General features: G+C 32.2%; 2 protein-coding genes across 3 annotated transcripts; one reads left to right on the forward strand and one right to left on the reverse strand.

Annotated features, from left to right (window-relative positions):
• Positions 1-395: 395 nt before the first annotated feature.
• On the forward strand, positions 396-15,458 carry LOC145138007 (uncharacterized). Its single transcript, XM_079072149.1, has 20 exons — positions 396-495; positions 1,257-1,328; positions 2,198-2,220; positions 2,333-2,517; positions 3,026-3,154; positions 3,254-3,296; positions 3,537-3,625; positions 3,819-3,914; positions 4,044-4,098; positions 4,400-4,499; positions 4,651-4,849; positions 4,971-5,118; positions 5,202-5,239; positions 5,479-5,545; positions 5,633-5,722; positions 5,838-5,863; positions 5,950-6,640; positions 6,740-6,789; positions 6,859-6,970; positions 14,802-15,458. The coding sequence occupies exons 2-19, from the start codon at positions 1,287-1,289 to the stop codon at positions 6,927-6,929; spliced, it is 2,142 nt and encodes a 713-aa protein (XP_078928275.1). The 5' UTR covers positions 396-495; positions 1,257-1,286; the 3' UTR covers positions 6,930-6,970; positions 14,802-15,458.
• On the reverse strand, positions 6,998-14,936 carry LOC145138008 (two-component response regulator ARR17-like). 2 transcript variants are annotated; one of them, XM_079072151.1, is made up of 5 exons: positions 14,634-14,936; positions 7,831-7,907; positions 7,621-7,698; positions 7,454-7,524; positions 6,998-7,371 (listed from the first exon to the last, which is right to left on the reverse strand). In XM_079072151.1, the coding sequence occupies exons 1-5, from the start codon at positions 14,758-14,760 to the stop codon at positions 7,248-7,250; spliced, it is 477 nt and encodes a 158-aa protein (XP_078928277.1). In that variant the 5' UTR covers positions 14,761-14,936; the 3' UTR covers positions 6,998-7,247. The 2 variants fall into 2 exon arrangements, with proteins under 2 accessions (XP_078928277.1, XP_078928276.1); XM_079072150.1 differs by having other exon boundaries at positions 7,621-7,701.
• Positions 15,459-16,564: the final 1,106 nt, after the last annotated feature.

A 16,564-nucleotide genomic window follows, 5' to 3' on the forward strand; every position in this document is an offset into this window, starting at 1 on the left:
GAAGAAAGAAGAAAGGGAGACCTATTTTCTTTTTCTTCCAATGAGAGAGAGAGAGAGATGTCCTTTGTATATTTAATAATTATAAAATATTTAAGAAAAAGAAAGAAAAATGAAAAATAAATATACTAAGGTTATAATAGTCTTTTCAGTTTTCAAAGAGAAAAAAAAAACACAACAAAACTATCTTAAAATGACTATGAAACCAAAAAGAGAAAGTTAAAAAAAAAAAAAAAAAAACGTACAGGAGCATTTTTGCTTGTCAAATATATATATATATATATATATATATATATATATATATATATAAACTGAAAACTAATTACTTTTTAGATCACTTTCCCTGAATAACTGACAATAAACCGGACTAAGCGACTTCGGCTTTTTATATTCCAAAGGATTCAAATCTGGTACCAAAAGTCCCATGAGCGCGCTCGTCGTTCTGTGCCTCTCGAAGTTCAAACCTAACAGGATCGAGCAATTTGTAGTTCTCTCTAGGTAATTCCTTTACTATCAATTGACGATCTCTATTTTCGTGGTTTCATCAACTTAGGAACGTTGATATTTGTGTATTCATTGGATCCTCGATCATCGAGATAAAACATCTAGTTTTGTAACAGAGCTAGTGATTTTGTAAGCATTCTGACATCGGATATGTTTATTTGGTGTGATTTTTATTTAAGTTCTAATAGTTCACAAATTTTTCTGTGCATTTGATATGGACAAAGTCACAAAGTCACATTCTACACACACTGCGTGTGTCAATAAGATCAATTGACATTGTTGTTGCATGAATTATTTATTCTTGATGCACTTGAATTTGATGCTATGTTTACAAAAACAATAGCTGGTGGACTCTGTAAACTAGAGGAACTTTTATAATTTTTATTCGTGCATGAAATCCAGAATTCCGGATATTTTACCTTTTCCTTCTTAGGATGAGTGACAAAGTGATGTGATCGTCCAATTTTGGATTCAGTTGGAAGCTAGGTTTATTCAATTCACAATAAAAGCTTTGGTTACACTCATCTTATCCCAATTCCGAAGACAGATGACCATTTTTTACAACTATAGAAGGATTTGGTATTATCTTACATGGGATGCAGTAAGATAATAAACTTCGGAAGCTCTAGAAACCAACACATTTTACCATCTTAGACTAGTTACTTATGTATGAATAAGCTTAACTTGATTCCCAGGCGTTCTTGTATGTGATTATGTCTTATTCTTTTATTTACCTTGCATTTGTGCTGTTTCAGTTGTGTTATTTAGGTCCTGCACATTTGGCTATGTTACAATGGATGGGAGGATCAAGGCGGAAAGTCACAACTGTAAGTATCAGCCAACACATCACTTTCCCTTATAATTTTGACATGTCTTCAGTTTGTAAACTGGTTTGCAACTCATGGTTCAGTACAGATCAATTTCAACTCTTTGATATTTTTTGTTCAACTGTTCTGGACCTCTTATAGTGCACAGAGTTTCTTAGAGCATCTTATCATGTTATTATGAGCTTCAGTTTCATCTCGATTTTTTGATTTTAAGCTTGTTTGCAAGACTTTACCCGCACTAGCATGTTTTTAGACTTTTAGGTAATGAAACATCATTAATTTATGATACGCCCACACATCTAAGGCTTCCTATCTTGTGGCATGCTTAAACAGTTTTTTTATGCAACTTATTCCTTTTGGTGGCCGGACAAAGGTATTACATCCAAGGTGACAGCTAGCCATATATTGATTTGGGAGATAGTAGAGATTTAGGCATCCAAAGATGTTAAAAAATCATAATGACTTTGTCTGTGAACATATTGTTCGTTTAATCAAGATTATGTAAAAAATGTCAAAAGTAAAACCATTAATACGAAACTATGACTATACAAATAAGGACATGTGTGTGAGTGTGTGCCTATATGTGGTATATATCAAAGCCAACAATAAGTTTATGGCAAATACAGAGCTGGATATTAGTTGCTGTTGCAATAGATTTGATCTTTTAACATACTGAATTATTTAGACTGCATCAAAATTTTGATAGTAATATAGGGTGTAATATGGTTGCATAACTTAAATTGGCATAGTATGCTTCTGATAATGAAGATTGTTCTGTTAAGCTCATGTTTCATTTCTATCGCTTACACTGAAAATCTTTTCTTGTTTCCTGAAATGTCCTGGTTGTGCTTAAATGAGGAAATCTTCAGTCAAGAAAGTCAACACAAAAGAGGTATGTTATGTCTTCCATTTGGTTCTATAACAAGCCGGATGTCCTCAAAGATATTGTGGAAAAGATTTTATCAAGTAATATATCTAGTTGGTTCCTACCCTCAACCTACCAGGCAAAAACAGTATTTTGAACAAAGAAAAAGGCAACAGCAACAGCAAAATTCCAATGGCCTAGAGAGCTATTCTGATAAAAAGGCTCCATGCACACAATGTCCCGAAAATAATAGATCACTGGATATTCTCAGTCTGCTAAACTTATCAAAGAATGGCCAGGATTTCACTTCCAGATTCCCAGAAGGTACTATTGTTGTGGCTTTCTGCTTCTTTCTGCTCTCTTTATTGTTTGCAGTAGCCTTTTGAACTGTTATCCTGTTTCTGTGTCATTTTCCACCCAAATATGCAACTTAGTGAAAACTGAAAAGCCATGGACAATTTGATGTCTTTATCTAGATGCCTAGTGGTGCATCATAAATGTTCAAGCAAATTGGTAAGCAATCGGCATATTTTATATTAGTTTGTGAAATATGGAAAGTAAAACAAGACAACACAAAGTGAATACAAAAGGAAGAAGTGTTCAGCAGCTCTAGAACTGCAGAACACTGGCTTTGCATGTATGATATGACTTATGATGTTGGTAGTGGTTACTAATTGAAATATTTGTTCTTCAAGATAACAAAAGGCAATAGTTACAACAGTATATAACAGCAAAAATTCATGGGAAGTTCTTTTAAGTTTGGGAATAAAAGTTCTGCTTCAAGTATGTCTTATTGATAAATGAATCTTTATACTGTTTATGACCATGTAAGCACAAGGAAGAGGAAGTTCGAATGGTCAACATACAACACAAAACTCTCAAACTGCACACTGTGCGACTACAATTCAAATGGAAAATGAAAACATCTGTCCATCTGAACATGTTGAAATAAGAGAAACAAGTAATATTTCTGAACTATTTATTCCCTCCTCTCACTCTTCCTTATTTGTTGACTTCTCTTTTATTCTACCTGAATCCTCGATTGTGTGAGTTGTATCAGGAACTGTGTCCAATCACCTGGAGGAGGCAGGATGTCAACAGGAGTAAGTGGATCTTGTACTTCAGTTTGTCCACCCTGATATAAAGCCATGTTAAATTATCAATAGACTAATGATACTTTCAGTAAGCTGTTTACATCAGTCTCTTTTGGGGTGAGACAAATACATGGTTTGTAGTATGTTATTATGCTTTCAAAGTGTGTATAGTTTACTGCCCATTGTACATTAAAGGTTAACTTACTGTTGTGTTGTGTGTATATCCGATGTCTTTTTTATGCTTTTCAGGTTTTTATTTGATTTCTCTTCTAGTAGTCATCATGATGCTTCAAAAAGGAACAATGAGAAAGATCCAATGAAGATGACTACAGACCACAGTAAGTAGAAAATACTGAAGACATCATTTCTCTTTTTACCAACTTTTCTTTCTGTTTAAAGTCAATATCGTAAATGGACTTTTAACACCAAGTGGTTATTGCAGCTATTGTGTTTTAGACCCTTTACCTTATAGAAAGCTCCTATTTTCATCTAATAAGTTTTGGGTTCTGTATTTCCTTGTTCTTCTTCCAGAGTTGTCTGTCGTTGATATGCTTGGTGATGATGGACAAAATAGCAGTTCAAGAGGAAATTTAGTACATGAGAATCATGTTGCATTCTCAGTTGAAGGTACATAATGGATTATGTGAGAGATTCACCTTTGGTTCCTTAAGTGAGCCAAATGGTTTTGTGAGCTTGCAATTGTTTAATATGTTTTCATGTTCATGTATGCATCTGAAGTAAGCTCTTTCCCAGCAGGTTTAGGAAAAGTGGAAATGGAAACTCCAGTTCATTCACCACAACATCCTACAAGGTATCAGTTGGACTCAAAATCTTACTTATTAATAAGTTTCAGTATTAAAATTGAGAAGCAACTGAGAATTAAACATACATTTCATAATTGTTTTGCTTATGGTCAAATGTGACACATCTGTTTAACCTGCCAAATTTTATAAATGGAGAATTTCAATAAATTGATACGCTACTTGGTTTCTATGAGGGTTTTTTAATTCCTCTTCTCAAATCTGTAGACAATTTTGATGGCTCATTATTCTTCAGCTGCCAGTGAAGCTCATGAGCTCTTTTGTGTTACTTTTTCCACATATTTGTCACAGAAAATTCACCTATGGATGCCCTGGACCTTCCAAAAATTTCAAGGGATCTTACTCTTCCAAGAATCTTAATTGCAGTCTAGAGGACCAATTTCCTGAATTGGTAAGAGGTTCTTTATGGTGGCTGATTCCCACCTTTTATTTAGAGTCTCCTTGTTTAGCATCTTGGACTTGACTTGTAATCTTTTTTTTTTTCTTCTTCTAATATCACATATTTTACTAATCAATACTTGTAATTCCTGTTATCAATGCAGGATGATATGGCTGTTGGTGGTGACATACCAACTGATGCCTGTTCTTTAGAGCTCCCTTCTTATTTAGGAGAACTACATTGTAACTTGAAGCAGAAAACAATGGTTGATAAGGAATGCTTGTTGCATGATGCTGAGGATTTTTTAAGCAATGATGAATTTTATGATAGCAGGCTGGAGCATGACAGGTTTAAATGGCATGGTAGATGTCTCTTCACTCTTCCTCTACTACTTTTAGCATTAGGATGTTTAAGGTAACATGTTTCAATATCTTTTTGTGTGTATTGGTAATGACCCATTCTTCAATTCCCTGTTTTTTTCAGAAAAATCTAGCTTCTTGGATGAGAAATTTTTGGAAGATAATTGTACAGTATCATGGAAGAACTGGTCGTGTGATTTGGATTATATGAGAAGTAGAAAGTGTGAAAAGTCAGACTTCTCTTTTGAAGGTGGTCATATGCAAAAAAGGAGGTCTATTTTCAACTGATACTTTTTATCTATCAAAGCTTTTCTTTATTCTAGTAAAATTCTTCACCGATGAGTCGTATTTGCAGAGCTAGAGTGGACTCAGCAGGCTGCTTCAATGTTTCAGGTAATGATATTTACTAAGGGCATGTCAAATTAACATAATATTTCATCTCTGTGGACCTACCAAAATGCTACTTATACCAGAGGTCACCTATGGAAGTAATCTCTCTACCTTCGGGTGAAGGTTTACCACCCCCTTACCCCATTCCTATTCGTCATTGTTCCATTAGGCCTTTGTTAAAAGTTGTAAAGATTATTATATCTTTTTCCCTTGCTTCATTTTTACTTCCTCTTGTTAATCAGGGTTATCTTCTCCATATAAGCACCAAATCAATCATCGTTATGATTTCATGACATCTGACATGACACGGTATACTTTTTCTTCTAACTTCATATATGATATACTTGTAAATGTTTAACAAATATCAATAATGCCAGTTACCCAACTTAACTACAGGTGTAACTCCCAGTTTAGTGAAATGACCCACTCTTCAGATTGGCCTTCCTTCGCAACACAAGATGCAAGACACGATTTACACTTGTCGAGGTTAACATCTTCAGCACTATGCTTTTCATCTCTCATCTTATATGAATAATCTTTTTTAAAAATTAAAACCATCATATTCACATTCACTTTATTATTTTGACCAACTTGTGTACAGCCAAGATTCATTCTTGTCCCATCCAGGTGACGATTTGACACAACTGCATATTATACCAGTTACCTGATTTTGCTACAACTTGTTGATAACACAGTCATGCTTTTAAATTTAGCATGGCGTGAAGGAACAAAGAATCCATCATCTAACTTCAGAAGGCATGCAAGTGATTCCAGAAGCCCTTTCAGTATGAAAAGTAATACATTTTCCAGGGGATTTGGCATGAAGAGTAATATTAACATGATGTCAGATTTTTCAACCCACCGAAGAGATGATTGGTTATTTGAAGAAAGATGCAATACTGAGAGTTATGACGGTTCTATCAAGGCATCTGAAACCCCAAACCCAAAGGCCTTTCACAAACATTGGACCGAAGAGCCGTTTGATTCAGATTTCAACTTGAAATTTTGCGTTGATGAACATGGTGGCAACTTTTTCTCAGATAAAGTTGCATTCTCCCAACAAGTTAGTCCTGTAAAAGAAGAATATGGACATGATGATCTTTTCAATGAAGAGAAAGATGACTCTAATATACAGCTTCAGAAGAGTGTTAGCACACGAGAAAGTGAGTCTGTAACTCTACCAGCTGTCACCAGCACATTTCATCAGCATAAAGAGAATAGTCATGACAGCAATTACTCATCCTCAAAAAATGGCACACCAATAAACAACCTGGAATCTGAAGAATCACAAGTCAAAACTCCAGAAATAGAAATCACCCCAGCTCCAAATGCAGTAATATCTCCAGAACCTTCAGAAGGGGGATCATCTTCTGTTGAGATGCCCCACTGTCATGGCTTAAACGAGTTAGTCATTATTCTTATGCTTCTTTTGTATATAATTTTTTTTTTCAAACAAATATAACAAACCATTGTGTCCTAAAATGGCTATATATGGCTTTCCAGATGCCCAGATGCTACACAAACTTCTCTCCAGACCCAAAATGAACGCAAAGGTATAGATCCATTTTATGCCATTGTTGTGTTAAATGTTAATTAATTATCTGGTCTTTTATTAAATACAGAAACAGGGGATTCTGGACCAAACAGTTGCAAAGTCATGATGCTTGGGAGATATGTTCTTCCACTTCTGTGAGTATCAGTATATATAGATACTGAAGAAAGCATCCAAAGTAGGTATGAATATGAATGATTACTTCTCAATTCGCATGCAACTGAGGCTAATAAAATTCATAAAATACAACATAACCTTAGCTAAGCTAGTCCAAAATGTTGCTATTACACATTGCTAGTAGCTTTTGAAATGACAGGATCAGGACAAATTTAAACTAAGTAAATCCAACACAATGTTAGCATAGATAGAAACTTTCAACCATAGATACACATTAACTACAAATATTTTTCTCCAAGAGAAGAAATAATGTCTTCTCCAACACAAGTTTAGTTACTCTTTTTAGGCCCCAATGCAAAGCCTTCCCTTTATTGATCGTCTGAACTGCATGTGACATCTTAACTTCTTAACATCAGACTGTTTGAGGGGTTTAAGGATGAACTCTTGAGCACCTTCTTCCAAACACCTAATTCAAAACAGAAATGTCAAGCACATCCATACATCATAACCAAATTTTTGATTCATAATAAAGATTGATCAATGGTTACTTCTCGATTCGAGTGGGGACATTCTCTGATGAGACTACAATCACCGGGATCTCTTTTATATCAGATGATTCCTGTTACAAAAATTAAGGTTTAATGTTACAAAAAAAAAAAAAAAGTACTACTAGCTACTTATATAAAAATGTTACAGAATGTTAATGTTATATTACCTTAACCTTTCTAAGGAGATCGTATCCTGTCATTCCTGGCATACAGTAATCCGTAACTACTAAATTTATCTTAGGGCCCTGCTTTTAATATCCATTTACCAAAAAATAAAAATAAAAATCATTAATTTGGTAGGTGTGTTACGACAATGCATGTTATGAGAAATGTAAATTTAAGAATTGTGTCCACTAAGTAGTACTACAGTAACTTACTTTGTTCATATGAGTGTGTTTGTCTTCTCCTTGGCCTAAAAGCTCCAACGCCTTCTGCCCACTTTCTGCTGTAGTCACTGCCACATTGACAAAATGACTAGTAAATTCCTTGCAAGGCTTTCTTGATTTACAACTTTATTTTATTTTCAAATAATATGGATGATGGATAGCAGATAACTTTTTTTTTTCTTTGGTAAGTGTTCCACCTTAAAAGATGTGAAGTCGGAATATTAGGTAGGTATGCGGTGATTGTCATGGACTCATATTCTACTTTCACAAAAAAGATCGCAACATAAACTTAGGGGTGAGCATGGTGCGGTTTGGTGCGATTTTTGGACCAAACCGAACCGCAAACCGCAAGTTGCGGTTTTTTATAGGGAAAAACCGATAGTTGCGGTTTTAATTCGGTGCGGTTTTGCGGTTTTACATGCGGTTTTGCGGTTATTTCGGTGCGGTTTCGGTTTTTAACTGAAAATGAGTTGGTTTTTCAACAATTATTAAAACTTATTCAAAACAAACTCAAACTCAATAAAAAATCAAATCAACTTAAATAAAATAGGACTATATAACCAACAACTTAAAATGATCCGGTTTTAAATAAACCAACTCAGCACCCAAAAAATGAGGCACCAAAAAAGGAAGGAAGCTATGAGCACCCACAAATACTAGGCACCAAGAACTCCTTTCCTTAAGCTTTGCCACCACAATGCCATTTTATAGAGAAGACGGGCCTCTAATTTTCTTCCCCACACCGATGTGGGAGGATGAATGATCTTGAAAAATATGAAAGTTTGATCAAAATAAGAGGCTTCATATGATGTGAAGGGAATTGCATCAACAGACGAAAACCAAATATGGAAGAAAACAATGAAAGTGGAGTTATCTATCTAGAGCTGAATATATGTAATTAAAATATAATAATGAAAGATTAAATAAACGAATGGTAGAAAAATTAAAGAAAAAAAATGGTTAATTAAGAATGTGATGGCAGTATGTATGCAACAATTTAAATGTTTGAATTTTCTTTGTTACTAACCTCTCATTTAGATTATTAATCTATTGAAATATAATTTTTAATATATATATATATATATATATATATATATATATATATATATATATATATATATATATATATATATAGGGAATATACATTACAGCCTCACCTAAGCTTAGGTACTAAACCTCTAAAATATGTCATTTTAACATGCTAAATATACCCGGTTTGGTTTCACTTGGTAAATATATAATCCTCCATAACATTTCTTTCTTCCATTATCGTTTTACCATCTCTGTTTTCTTTCCTCAATTATCGTTTATTACTTCACTCAAGTGAACATTACTAAACCCTAAACCTAAACCCTAAACCCTAAATTTAAACCCTAAACACTAAACCTAAACCCTAAACCCTAAACCTAAACCCTAAACCCTATTGTGTCGATCTTGAATTTACATCTTGAAGTATTAATCGTGAATCCATTAACCGTAATCTTTATATAGTAAAACAATGTATTTTCAAGAGGTTTAGTACCCAAGCTTAGGTGGGGCTATAATGTATATTCCCTTTTCCCTATATATATATATATATATATATATATATATATATATATATATATATATATATATATGGGTGTGTGTGGTGCGGTTCGGTTTTTTGCGGTTTTTGCAAAACTAAAAACCGCACCGCACCGAAATTTTCGGTTTTTATAAAATCAAAAACCGCACCGTCGGTTTTTGTTTCGGTTTCGGTTAACGCGGTTTTTTTGGTTATTTCGGTTTGCGGTTCGGTTTTTGCTCATCCCTACATAAACTCATCGTGTCCCCAAAAACAGTTCATTTATTTTTAAATGCTACTTATTTCTAATGGACTAAATGTAAATAGCAACATATATTTATTTATCTGTGTATAGTAATATGCTACTTTTATTTCTTATCTTGGTAAACATTGTGCTTATATTTTATATTCTTATTAATGGTGTATTTGGTAGAATATATGAAAATATAAGATTGTTAATTTTTTTTATTAGGCTTGGTTATATCCTTGTAAAACATCCTTGTAAATTTTCATAATTATGTGTATATCCTTCTAAAATCTTTAAATTATATGTATATCCTTATAAAACCTATAAAATTACATATATATATATATATATATATATATATATATATATATCCAAATACTTCATTTAATTATATATAATATATTAAAAAAATAAAAAAACTATCTTTAAATTGATTTTTTATTATTAAATTTATAGTTAACTTGTAATATTATAATTTACCATTCTTCCACATTATTATTCTCAGCCTATTTACTTTATGAATCCTTATAAAATATTGACATCTATATTGAAATTAGTTTTTTTTTTGTCATTTACCTGTAATTATAACTAAAGAACCAAAGGAATAACAAAATTGTTTAGAAGAAAATAATTGTAGGTCTCGTAAATTGATTGTAGGAGATGAACTATATTGTTTAACAATCGATTAGGAATTTACAATCAATGGATTTTGTTAATCGATAATGTAAAATATGAAATGACAAAGAATCATGTTGTGGATAACTATATTGTGAATAAAAAGATCGATTATGGGAAGAATTGAAAATGTGTATTTTAGTAATTTGGTTATAATTTAATTTAAAGATATTGTTTTTAGTTTATATATTAATTATCATCTAATTAAGTATTTTGATATATATATATATATATATATATATATATATATATATATATATATATATGAATTTATAGCTTTTATAAGGATATATACGTCATTTAAAATTTTACAAGGATATAGACGTAATTATGAAAATTTATAAGGATATGGATGTATTTGTTTTAAAAATATGTTATAATAAACAAATTGATAAAAAAAAATTATGACGTGTTTAATCCAGTTTAGTTTATTAAAAGAACTAATATGGTGGAGATAGAAAAACATGGTTCATGAATTTTGGGTATGTATTTTGGTTGTGGCATATAACTAAGGTTGAAAGGTGTCAATGTTTTTGTCAATGAAATTATGGTGCCGTATAGGCCCTACATAAACTTTTACCATTCTAGCTAATATTTGCCTATGAATAGGATGTGATGCCATTGTTATCTAACAATAAAAAGAAAAATGTTAAATAAATATAAGTTAAATGTGTTTATTCGTCTATTCCTTATTGGCTATCAAGTATTATCGATGAAAAACTCATCTGCTGCCATATACATTGTTCAAAATTACTGTTGGCAACAAAAACTCTAAAAGAACAGCAATTACTGCCCGCAATACATGCCATGTCATGTTCCCGGCGGCAAATCAATTGCCACACCGTGCAGTCTAACTATAAGTATACAGGTGTGGCTATACCTTTTGAAAATAATGAGAAAAATGTGTATATAATAGATATTGTTTTTTCTTTTTTGGAAACGAGTAAATAAATATATATAAAAATGTGTTATAATAGATGCGATAGGCATCGAGCCTTTGACCCACAAACAGAGTCCGGATATGATTGATGAGGGCATGAGGCTAAGCTTAGCTTTTGGATACCTTTAGGCTAGGAGGTCAGAGTTCAAGAATCTTCTCTTGTATTTTTTTAAAAGACATAGCAAATTGAATCTTGCTGTTACAACCTATTAACTTATAACATAATAAAATAAATACAACTGTAAAAATTAACCTCAACTACATAGCGTATTATTTAAATTCTAACCAATGACATGTTAGACTCATGAAAAATAAAATAAAAAAATACATGCTATATTCTTCCTAAACAAAGGTGTAAAACATTATTTGAAAGCGGCCATTGTCCTATTAATGAAAGGTACATAGGAAGAAATTTGGTGGTTGATGCCAGATGGTACTATATATGGTAAAGCCAGGTCTTTCCTTCCACTTTTGTCACTTTTCGTATATTACAAATCTACCCAATTCTTTTCATACTAACTGTGTGGCTCTACAATCAAAACAGTTCCTTTTTAAATAATTAATGTGCATTTTAAATATTTTATGCTTAAATAATGAGCTTTATTTACAGAGAATTTGAAGTTATCATCCCCCAAGGAGGGTGGGGGCTACTTTTTAGCTTCAGAATGGATAAGATTTGTGTATGTTTCCTAGTTCCTACTCTTTCCAGCCTGGATCTATCTATATACCAAAACAAAATATAACTATTAACATTTTATCCCCCTGTCTGTTTCTGTCTATATGTACTCAAAATGTAACTAAGATAATCAAGTATCGGTTTAATTTCGTAACATTAAATTTTCAATAAAAAACTTATCATTCCGTTGGTTCCAATAAAATGTTTATACCTTTTTGGGTAAATTACACCAATCGACCCTCGTGCATATGCCGAAAAGCACGTTCAGTCCCTATTTTTAAAAATACTCGGACCGTCCCTCGTTTGGTTTAAAACTTGCACGATTGATCCCTCGTTAGTTTAAATCTGCACAATTCATCCTTTTCCTCACATAAAATGACTATATTGCCCGTATTGGTTTATTTTGTATTAATAAGAAAAACAAAAAATAAATTTTAATCCTTTATTTTTACATTTATTAATAATTTATAAACATTTAAACCTATCACCACCACCCCATTTACCAACAAATACCCTAAGTCTTCAATCCCTCTCTTCATCGTCCCTCACCTTCATTTGAAACTAAAATCCGGCCACCGGGGATACAACGACCGCCGGAAACCCGCTTGATCGCCACCACGTACCACCACCTCACTTTCCTTGCTTTATTGATGTCAAAAATAACATCACCACCGGCGACTGTTGATTTAACACATCCGTCATCGACCTTCTTCCTCCTCCCTCTCTTGATTTTTCCGCTACTAAAATCTCCGCCACATTCCGCCCAACCTTCTCCAGATACTTAGATTTCTGCTCTTCCGTATACCCAATTCCACTGCTAACAAGCACCACTTTCTCCACCATCTTCTCCTCCATATCCGTCATCTAGTACACCACAAACCTCTGTAACTAATTATATACACCAAAAATCTATTAAACCCTAATTTCTTCATGCCATCACACACGCACTTCACCTGAAACACCTCTGTAAGCTCCGTCCTTATCGAATACGATTTGGTGAAAAACACCAGATCTGGTATGGTGAAATTTTATGTCAGTAGAGATACCTGCACTATGAATTGCCACTTGAGTTACCTCTGTAGCCATGGATGAGAACAAGGTTTGGTTTGTTCCAGTGGCGGTGGTTTGCCGCTCATGTGTGGTTGTCCTCCCCCTTTTCTTATTCTTCGATAAGCTTTCTATGTCCCCACTTTAGATCATCTTGCCTTTCTTCTCCGGTGATATGGGTCCCAAATCGACTGGAAATAAAATACACAGAGGAAAACAAAACATCGGTATATAAGTCGTCCCTCTCTAACCCTTGTGACCTAAACATGTAAAACCTAGTAGCAAGTTGCAGATTAACCCTCGCATCTTCATCGTTTCTGGTTTCAAGTTGTAGATTTGTTAAGTTGCAGGATTTTTGGTTTCAAACAATTGAATTTCTCTTTTTTTTATGGTTTCTTTTCCTTTAAGGGATGACGATCGGTGTTGACGGTGATGTCGGTGATTGGTGTTGGTGGTGATGGTGGAGATGAGACAGAATGAAGAAGAATGGGGGAAGAGACAGGTTATGAAGGTGATTAGTTTTAGGGTCCATTTCTTTTCTTAAAGGCAGTAAATAATTATTTTTATAATAAAAAAATCAATAAATAAATAATAAATAACAAAGAAATATAAAATAAATCAAAAAATAAATAAATAAGGGTAAAATGGTCTTTTTATATGTTGACGGACTAAGCGTGCAAGAAAAAACACACTGAGGGACGGTCTGAGTTAATTTTTGAAAATAGGGACTGAACGTGCTTTTTAGCATATGCACGAGGGACGATTGATGTAATTTACCCTACTTTTTTCTTTGTGAAAAGTAATCCAAAATGGGCACTTCGTTGCTACGGGCGGCCCTTTTTTTTTCAAGTTTAAGTGGGTTTTCATTGCTTTATGGCTACATAATACATTATTCGTGTAGTTATTTAGTATTTTTTTTTAAACTGCTACCCCCTCTAATATCACTTAGTAAGGTAAGAATGAGAACCATTTTGCCAAAACACGTTACAACTTATTCAAGATAAGCATACGATGTCATATAAATGACGGTAATGACGGATAGATAATAAAAGCTGCAAATAATCTTCGGTGATTTAAGAAAATATATTCTTTGAGGCAAATTAGAGTGATGCGATGTAACATATAAATAAATTAATTGTAGTATATATATCATAAAATAAATGCCTAGATGGGACAATCTACTTGATCATTTTATATTTACTATTGAGTCGATTTTTTGGTTTTTTTATGTTTCTATTTTCTAATACTTCAAACGAATAAAATCAAAATATTTAGCTAAAAATAAAACATAATCAACAAAATGTATATAATCTCTTAAATAGTGTTTTTATACAATATTTGTTTACAATCCAAGTATCCAACACGTTATTTTTAAAACTTCCAATAGAGTGGATGAAATATATATGGATAAACTGAACTTATTTTGGGCCAAAATTTTATTTAAAAAAAAAAGTTATTAAGTTTAAAGGCTTGGATTGGATCAGATCCAATTCTTAAATAAAAATTTATAAAATTGTTAAGGTGTAGAGTAGGTCAAATTCAATATAATAATACTAATAACCATGTGAGTACTAAAACCTCAGATCTAATCCAATGTATCTAGTGGTTAAATGAAAAAACTCAAAATATTTTATACAAAACGACAGCAAATACAATATAATACCTTTACATGCAGAGTTGGTAAAAAGCTTTTCCATGATTTTACGATCAATCAAGCTATCATCCACAACCAAAACATGTGGCTTTTCTTCCTCTTCTTTCATTCCGACTGTTGTTGATGAAGAATCCATGGAGAAATCACACACTCACTGTGTGTTTTTTTATGTTTCAGTGTAAAACAAGCAAAACCCAGGAAGACAATAAAGGAGATATGTAGACAGAGAGATAGAATATAAATACCAAAAGAGGGAAGAAAAGTCAATGTGTGTGTTTCGGTGAAAAGAAAAGAGAGTGTTTGTGTGTGTGTGTGTGTGTGTGAATTGAAGAGAAATAATAAAAGGAGAGAGTGTAGAAGAGGGAGGGGTGGTGATGAAATCGGGGGACAGATATTTGGAGATCTTTTTGGGTGATTGGGATACGATTACGATTTGCAGAGGAACCTGCACAGAGTCAAAGAGAGTAGACACACACAAACCCACATCAGATGTCTTGTTAACAAAATACATTTTGATTCGATACCCCTACTATACTTATTTCCTCAAGTATTGTACGTTGTGAAAAGGTCGTCTGTCTCCGTATTCTGGAAATGAATAAATTTGCTTGCGTGTAAAATACTAATAGGCACTCAAACATAGCTACAAGCATGTCTAATATAAGGTATTTTAATACGTAAATCATGTAAAGTTTAGTGTACGTTTGAGTCTTATGGATTTTATTTATCATATTTGATCGTTGATCATGTAGGATAGGCTCCACAATAAGGATACGGTATACCTCCAAACATAAAAAATTAGAATGATACTGCATATCCTCTTTGTAACTACTGTGAAAAGGAAGACAGTGAAAAACCTACGTTTGTTTTTTAACTACTAACACACTTTTAAATTCTACATTTAAACTATTTTTTTTTTTTTTAAATCGGGAAACCTAGTATTTAGAATACTAGGATGAAACGTATTAAAAGCATTTCTAATAGTTAAGTTATTTTATAATTTCCAATACTCTACAATAGCTTCTTTAGAAGTTTAACTAAATGATCTCAATCTATATAAAATGTTTCATAAAATCTTTTCATTTAATTAGTTATTTTTAAACACATAATATTTATTAAAATATGGTTTATTAAACTTTACTATAATTTATAATATATAAACATTTGTAACATCTATTAGAAATAAATATTATTTAACAAAAATAAAATTATAGAGGTACATACCTTTATATTATATTGACCACTCAATAATATATATTAAACGGTGAATAAAAAAAACTATCATCTCCAATGGTATTTAAGGATATTAAATGGTTAAACAAATAGTAAAAAACTATAATAAAAAAACTAAGGATGCTCTAATGCTAACCTATTTTGAAATTTAACTGCAAAGCTAGCTAATTTTTCATGGTCCAATATATTATATTAAAAAAGGTATTATTTTTTATTTTATTATCATTAGATAATTATTTAATTTAAACAAAATTAAATGATTGGTTCATGTAGGATTTTGGAAGAGTTGCGTAAGACAATCTCTAACCTCTTAATACTATTTTTTTACACTATAAATGTTTTTATAATGTAAAAGATAGTGTAAATATTAAATTCGTCCAACTCATTATATTATATTTAGAGAAAATTTCATTTATATCCTTGTAAAATCACAATATTACTTTAATATCCTTATAAACTTTAATATTACGCGTATATCTCTCTAATTTAGTAAGTTTCTACAATAATTCTAAGAATCAAATATTTTTTTACCTACAAAATGGATGATATTTTATGTTTCTCATATATTTTATTAATTGTTTTTTTTTCTTTGTGGTTATCTGGAAATACAATCTTAGACTGAAATATAGAGGTTTTTTTCGGTTTTCCAGAAACTCATGTAGACAACTGGTTGAAGAGGTGAAAAAACATTATTCATCAAAAAATGATAT

This window comes from Lactuca virosa, chromosome 9 (genome assembly GCF_052849685.1).
Source record: "Lactuca virosa cultivar CGN04683 chromosome 9, Lactuca_virosa_CGN04683_v6, whole genome shotgun sequence".
Classification (NCBI taxonomy): Eukaryota; Viridiplantae; Streptophyta; class Magnoliopsida; order Asterales; family Asteraceae; genus Lactuca; species Lactuca virosa.